The following is a 7,277-nucleotide window of genomic DNA, read 5'->3' on the forward strand; positions in this document are numbered from 1 at the left end:
ATGTCCGGCAGGTAAAAAACGTAAAAAACCACTGTCGGCGACTTGAAAAAAAGGCTGTCAGGTGCCGTGGCCTAGGTTTCTCACTGAAAATCCTCGTCCCCCGGCGGCACTTTTTTTTGAATTTTCTTCCTTTTCAACGCCGTTTTTCGGGGATTTCGGATTTTCTTTGAATTTTTTCGCAATAATATTCGAAAAATAGATAAATTTTAACACATTTTAATGCAATAAAAATTTTTGGTCGGAGTCCCCCTTTAATATCAGCAAATTTCTAGTAAAATTCTGGACAAATCCTACCTATTAGGTTGTTCCGAAAGTCTTTTACATTTTTGAGCACGCATTTTATACATTCTTCCCGATCGATTTTCGTTTTCTTTTTTTTGTTTTGATAATATTTAACTCATGTTCAATACAAATTGTCAGTTTATTCCAAAAAATCTCAGTCCATGGCCGAGAGCCTCGCCAACGAAACCCATGATGCGTGAGGTTGCCTTCTTTTTGAGTTTCTCAAATGAGAACCCGCTGCCACTGCTCATCGATCTATATGTTCCGTAATTGGTGACAAGTCACTTGAGTATCTTGTAGTGCGACCTTGGTTTAATCGCTTTCGGAACGGCGAATATTTGCTCAAAGAGAAAACTCAATTTGATAACATATTTCCAAGCATCGACGCCGATATCTAGAAGGCGCTGGAAGCTGAGCCGAGACTCACTGTTCGTAAAGTTTCTTCAACTATTGGCCAACCTGATACAACTGCATTTCATTATCTTTGATGTTCCTGGCACAGAGAAAAATATGGTCGACTGGAGCCACACCATTTCAGTGTTTCCAAGATTAAAACTAGTTGTGGCTTGAGTTGGTCTTTGCTCACTCGTGAGCGAACCTTTGATGGGATCCATTATCTTGCATCAGGAAACAATAAAGGGTGTCTGTAGATTGAAGAAAACAGAAAGCGTTAGTGGGTCAAGGTTTGCCAAACTCCAGAAATCAATCACATTGGAGAAATTCGTGAAGAAAGGGAGATGTTGAGCATTTGATGGTATTGTCACGTCTGATCTTTAGAGAGCTTTCTCCGAATTGGGCGATCGTTACTACGAACATGTACTGTCGCCAACTGCAAAACTTATTCGATGCATATCCCCCACTGCGCCCAGAAGCAGACACAGTTGTGCTGAGTCACGATAATGCGCACTTGGACACGACTTTGGCCACTCGTCAAAAAATGCAGCGTCTAAGTATCAAAATGCTTGGTCACCCATCATATAGTCCAGAACTCGCTCTAACAGAATTTTATTTAATGAGCTCGCTTTTAAATGGTTAAAAGGGTGAACGCTTTCAAAGAAGATCGGACCTCAAATCGTATATGGGTGCCTTCTTCGTGCCGCAACCACCCGAGTTCTACGCGAGAGACATCAAACAGCTACCAGAACGTTGACAGGATTTGATGGGCTATAATAAACAATATATTACTTGCTGAAATACTTCGAACGTTGAATACAGTTTTGTTGAAAAAATGCCAAAAAATGTAAAAGACTTTCGGAACAACCTAATATTTTCATTAAGAATGGTTCGACAGATTTTTTGAAAACTTTCAAAAACCTTCAAAAATGACAAAATTCAGTAGATTTTTTAGAAAATCTATCAGGGCTTTTATTTTTGGGCCAAATCCGACGTTTTTTAGATCATTTGATTTGTTTTCAAATTCCCTACAATTTATACTTATTTTGAAAAAAAAATTTTAGACCCAGAATTTTTTAATGCCAAAAAAGCTGATTTTCCCCTGTATCGAGAAAAGCGCCAATAAATCAGAAAAAAATCAGAAACACTCGATTTCCAATATTATTCGCCGTGCAATCACAAAAATAACCAGAAAATAAAGAATTAGAGAGAAGAATTGCATTTTTGGTTTTCCGATAGATTTTCTCCGATTTTTATAGGAGTTTGATTTTTATGATTTGTCATGTGCAAACTTTTTTCTTCTACCCACACAATTCTTTTTTAAGTTTCGAACTTCAATTTTCAAGATTAATCTGAAATCTACTGGAATCCTTGGTCTTTTATAGCTAGTAATGGTCCAGGAGTACGGGGATATTTTGAAATTCCACGGGGAAAATTGGAAGAAAGAAAAATTTCGGGGGTACGATGAATTCGAACTTTCCCGTAATCGAACTGTCCCGAAATCGAACTCGTTCGAATTAGAACTGTCCCTTTTTCGAACACGCCCAGAACAGAACAAGAACGGAATAGAACTGTTACAACTCGAACTGATTCGGTGTCGAACTGTCCCGAATTGGAACTCTGTTAGCAACAGAGCGCGCTTGCATTACCTTTGAAAATTTCAAGTTTTCTCCAGAAAAATATTATTTTTACAACAAAAAAAGCGTTTTTATTTGAATACAGTGAGGAAAAAACAATTTGAAAATAGAAAATATGTGTTAAAAAAGAAAGAATTCATGACTTTTAAACAGAATGGGCGTCGGAGATGGTGTCTAATAAATTGAGACCAATCAAAGGCATATTTGGCGGGATTGGCTGATATTAGCGTCTTGATGAATCTCCCGTCCTTCAATGCGTTGGTGAGCTTTCTGTTTCGATTCACCTGAATGTAGTAAAAAATCAATTTAGGTGTTCATGTGTAGAAACAGACCTGGAAATTCGGATTTATTTTCAACTCATTCCAATCCATCTTTGTATGCATCTCTTCCGATTTCAGTTTCACCAATATATCTGGCAGCATGAGTGGGGCGAGACCGTTTTTTTGGGATCGAACACTCTGTAAATGAAATTTTTTCAGGAAAATGCTATTTTAAAAACAGTTTTACCGATAATAGTTTGTGCCACGACTCGACTACATTTGTTGTTCGATGTATCCCATTCATCGTTCGGTCCGCACAACTCCACATTTTGGGCGGATATCGAACGGTGTCCTCCATATAATACTTGATCAAGTAATCGATGAAAGCTGAAAATTGATTTTTTTCTTATCAGTGAAAGCAATAATTGAAAATTTACTTTTAACATTTGAAGGAATTGGTGTCGGAATTGTTGAAACGATTATATCAAAGAAATTTTTAGTTTCGGTCGGCACGATGAATGGTATTGCTTTTATTCTCACCCAGAAATCCTGTATATTTCCTTCTGAAAAAAAAGGTTCAGTGGGTACATAAACTACTTCGGCTCACTGATGAATTCATTGTAGCACTGAAGCTTTTCAGCTTTCTTGCGCCAGGATTGCACGAGATGAAATAGGCACCCTTGTACACTGGCTCTTGGAAACTGTGATTCGAATGCATTTTTCAGTCCGGTTTCATAATCTGCAATTTTTTTCCAATTTTCGGTTGCATTTCCAGTTCAGTTTTACCACAAATGACTGTAGCAGGTTTCCATTGAGTCAGTGACGGGTGGCTTTCTAGCACAATTTTCAACACAGCTTCATAAGACGATGTTTGTTTGTCCGTTAGAAGGAAAAAAAACAACTGGGCGAACGACAGTCGGAGATACCTGCAACTGAATGTTTTACATGATAAGAACAAGACGGTACACACGTATGCGTGTAGTGTGAAGAGTTGAGCGAATGGTGCCGGAACACAATCAAAGGTGCCGTCGCAAAAAACCGTATCCGAATTAGCAAGCAACTCAAGACCGACATCTGAAGCAAATACAAGAATCCGTGATGAGCCAGTTGCTGTTTGAACTGCTCATCTTTTACTAGAAATCTCTGTCCATCTGAAATTGAATTTTTCAAATGTCAAAACTTTGTGTTTACCTTTAGTTTGTGAGAACACGTTTGCAATGTTTCCACCCTTATCCATCTCAATAACATCGTCTTCTTTTCTTCCTTTCGCAGTGTCAATGATTTTTCGCTTTGCGTCATAGGATCCTATTAAAAATATGTAATTGTTTATAAGCCACTTTATGATGTTGTGTACTAACCACAAGCAACTGAAGCAACTCGAGAGAACTTGGCTCTAACATCATCAACCACTTCGCGGGGTTTTCCGTCATTCGCACATTTTTTCAATTCCTGGCGCGCGAGGAATGCCTGAAGAAAAATCGTTTGCTGTGACGACTATTCTGTTACATTCTATAGATTGATACTAACTTCACTTCTGACAAAATCCTCGTCGTGTCTCACATGTTGCTTCTTAACAGTGAACGTGTTGTTCCTTCTGTCGAAAAGATAAGCTGCATCACATCGAGCTCGTCTTTCTCTGGAAAAATATTGTTTTATAGTAAAGCTGCAATTTTTTACCGCTCGACACAGTAAAAAAGCTCTGTTCCATTTTCGTTCTTTTTTTTTGAATCGCATTGCATATCCTTGAACTTGAACGATCGGCTTGTTTTTACGAGGAGTCATTTTCTGTAAAAGTTTATTTTCTCGAAACGGGAAGAGAAATTCGCAAAATATACAAAATAAGTGAAAAAAGTTATTTTCTGGAAAAAACATGCAAAATTTGTTGACAAAAATAATTTAAAAAAAGCAAGCGCGCCCTGTTGCTAACAGAGTTCCAATTCGGGACAGTTCGACACCGCACAGTTCGAGTTGGAACAGTTCGATTCCGTTCTTGTTCTGTTCTGGGCGTTTTCGAAAAAGAGACAGTTCTAATTTAAATGAGTTCGATTTCGGGACAGTTCGATTTCGAGAAAGTTCGAATTCATCGTACCCCCAATATCTCAATTAGAAATACTTACGATTTCCTTCTCTTGCTCCTTCATGTTGCGGGCTTGTTCTGAATCTTCTGTTTCTGCTCTCGTCTCCTTTTCATTCCGACTTGCGCACTAGACTGTGCTGGTTTTGATTTTATTCAACATTCATAAACCACAGGCACAGTATTAGGAAGCATGCTTACTAGCATTGTCAAATTTGTGGAAACAATGGAGATTATACGAAACAATATTACTATAAATTTTAATTAGAGATGAATTTATTGAATTTACAGGGTGGCCGATAAGTATAGGACGTTTTGAAAGTGCTCCCATTTTTTCAATTTGAGGATTTTTCGAGAACAACCTTTATTAAACAACAAAAAATAAGCAGAAAATTTGATTTTACAAGAGAAATTCGAAGTTGGATCCACGAGCTTTGACACAGGCTCTCAAACGTTTCTTCACCGAATTGACAGTGCGCCGCAGGTATCCGTCGTCGATCGAAGCCCATGCTACCTCGAGAGCGGCCTTCAAGTCATCGACAGTAGCAAAAACTTTTCCCGCGATCTTCCCTTCCAACATGCCCCAAACGCTGAAATCCATCGGATTGAGATCCGGGCTGGAAGCAGGCCACAAGTTCTTGTCCAGGAATCCAGGGAAATGCGCCTCCAAGACGGCCAATGTCGATCTCGAGCCATGGGACGGTGCCCAGTCTTGTTGAAGGATAAATGGACCACCAGCAAAGTGCTGAGTGACCCAGGGTAACAAATTATCCATCAACACAATCTTTTGGTACACCTCCGAGTTGATTTTCACATTTCTTTCAATGAAAACCAACGGAGTTTTACCGGTTGCCGTGATACCGGCCCAAACCATGACACTTTTCGGGAAAAGGCGGTTATGGGCAAGAAGACGTTTCGGAGACATGCTGTCATCCTTTGACAATAACTGTCTCTGGTTTTGACGGTTGGGAAGAGGTTCAATAGTGAAGATCTTCTCGTCTGTCCAGATAACGTCAGAGACGCGGCGCACTTGAAAGTGCTGGAGTAATTTTCGGCATTTTTCGAGTCGCATCGCTTTCGATTTGTCCGAGAGGTACTGTCCACGACGTAGTTTGTAACTTTTGAGCTTCAAGTCGTTCTTGACAATCGATTGGACAGTGGATCGGGCAATTCCAAGCCGTGACGCCATCCTATTGAGACTCAATCCATCATTTCGAATGATCCGTTTCTTGATGATTGCACGAGTATTCCGGGTGTTGACAGAACGTGGACGTCCGCTTTTTTTTACTTCAGAAGCATCTCCTCGCTTTTTGATAGCAGCGACAACGTTTCGAACCGTCGAAGACGAAATTTGAAGGCGTCGAGCGATCTCAGCACTTCCGAGGCCTCTCTTGAACAAGAGTTCAATGGAAGGACGATGAGGAGAACTTTTCATAGCTCGGCGATATGGAGAAGTGAGAACAAATGACTGAGAAGCTTACTTATATAGTCTCTGGACTTTCGAAAAGTTTCGAAATTTTTCGAAAATATCCCTTGGCACCGTGCCAGGGAATGCTGAAAGCGAGCGTCCTATACTTATCGGCCACCCTGTAGTGTCCACGAATTTTTCCTGGCGCTTCGCTTCGTCTCTTACCACCACAATTCGGCCTCCGTTTTCTGATTGCTCGCTCTTCCCGCATCCACAAGTTCTCTTTCTGTCTCTGCCACAAACTTTTCCAACTTGTGTTGAATTATTGAAGCTATCTTGTCGTTTCGCTTTGTATAATCCGAGATCTCGTGTTCAGTAGGAACGTGTCCGGTCTCCTGTCTGATTTTCCACACCATCTGACATGTTCCCATTACTTGAAGATGTGGAAATGATTCTGGCACGTTCCATCTCCAGCATCTGCGACATGGCACACTCTTACAATTGCAATTTCCATCCTCCTTCATTCGTCCACATCCGTAACATTTTCTCTGTCCAAACAGTCGCTTACTGACCAGAATTCGGCTTTCATATGGGATGGAACAATTCTCTGTTTTGTGTGCGGTCAGTGGCATCCCTGCCAGTGATTCCTCACAGGTAAGGCAGCGTCGTCTATTTTGTCTGAGTCCTGGAACTCCTTGAGATCGACGCATTTTGACCACGATCGCTGCTAGCTCTGGGTAGTCAAGGAATTGCTTCATGAGTGTCCATTCTTCTGCGGAGAATTTCCTTTCGATAAGCAAGCTTCGGAATTTTTGCTTGTTTTCCAGAAATCTAGTTTCGGCAATTTCCGCGAGTTCTTTCTCTTTCTCCTCTGCCTCCTTGTCGCTATCTTCGTCCCCCAATTTCTTGACCCAATTCGAGAATCGGAAGATTGTTTCATCCTTAAAGGGGGCCTCCGACCAAAAATTTTTATTGCATTAAAATGTGTTAAAAGTTATCTATTTTCCTAATATTATTGCAAAAAAATTTAAAAGAAATCCGAAATCCTCGAAAAACGCCGTTGAAAATGAAAAAAATTCCAAAAGGTGCCGCCGAGGGACGAGAATTTGAATTCCCGCGCAGTGAGAAACCTAGGCTACGGCGCCTGAGAGCATTATTTTCAAGTGGCCGACAGTTTTTTTATCGTTTTTTACCTGTTGGAGATAAAAGCGAGAAAAATCCGG

At 40.3% G+C, this 7,277-nt stretch overlaps 3 protein-coding genes across 3 annotated transcripts; all 3 read right to left on the minus strand.

Annotated features, from left to right (window-relative positions):
- Positions 1-3,165: 3,165 nt before the first annotated feature.
- On the minus strand, positions 3,166-4,713 carry CBG17457 (the record flags this gene model as incomplete). The annotated part of the gene is made up of 5 exons (XM_045243570.1): positions 3,166-3,311; positions 3,359-3,691; positions 3,764-3,877; positions 3,931-4,039; positions 4,690-4,713. The coding sequence occupies 5 exons, from the start codon at positions 4,711-4,713 to the stop codon at positions 3,166-3,168; spliced, it is 726 nt and encodes a 241-aa protein (XP_045096216.1).
- A 333-nt stretch (positions 4,714-5,046) lies between these two features.
- Positions 5,047-6,081, minus strand: CBG25835 (the record flags this gene model as incomplete). The annotated part of the gene is made up of 1 exon (XM_045243572.1): positions 5,047-6,081. One exon carries the CDS (start codon positions 6,079-6,081, stop codon positions 5,047-5,049), a length of 1,035 nt encoding a protein of 344 aa, XP_045099998.1.
- A 46-nt stretch (positions 6,082-6,127) lies between these two features.
- On the minus strand, positions 6,128-6,842 carry CBG17455 (the record flags this gene model as incomplete). Its single annotated transcript, XM_002641032.1, has 2 exons — positions 6,128-6,233; positions 6,280-6,842. Coding segments are annotated over 2 exons (669 nt in total), but the record flags the coding sequence as incomplete, so codon positions are not given.
- Between the last annotated feature and the right edge of the window lie 435 nt (positions 6,843-7,277).

Source organism: Caenorhabditis briggsae, assembly GCF_000004555.2.
Source record: "Caenorhabditis briggsae complete genome, chrIII, whole genome shotgun sequence".
In the NCBI taxonomy this organism is placed as follows: Eukaryota; Metazoa; Nematoda; class Chromadorea; order Rhabditida; family Rhabditidae; genus Caenorhabditis; species Caenorhabditis briggsae.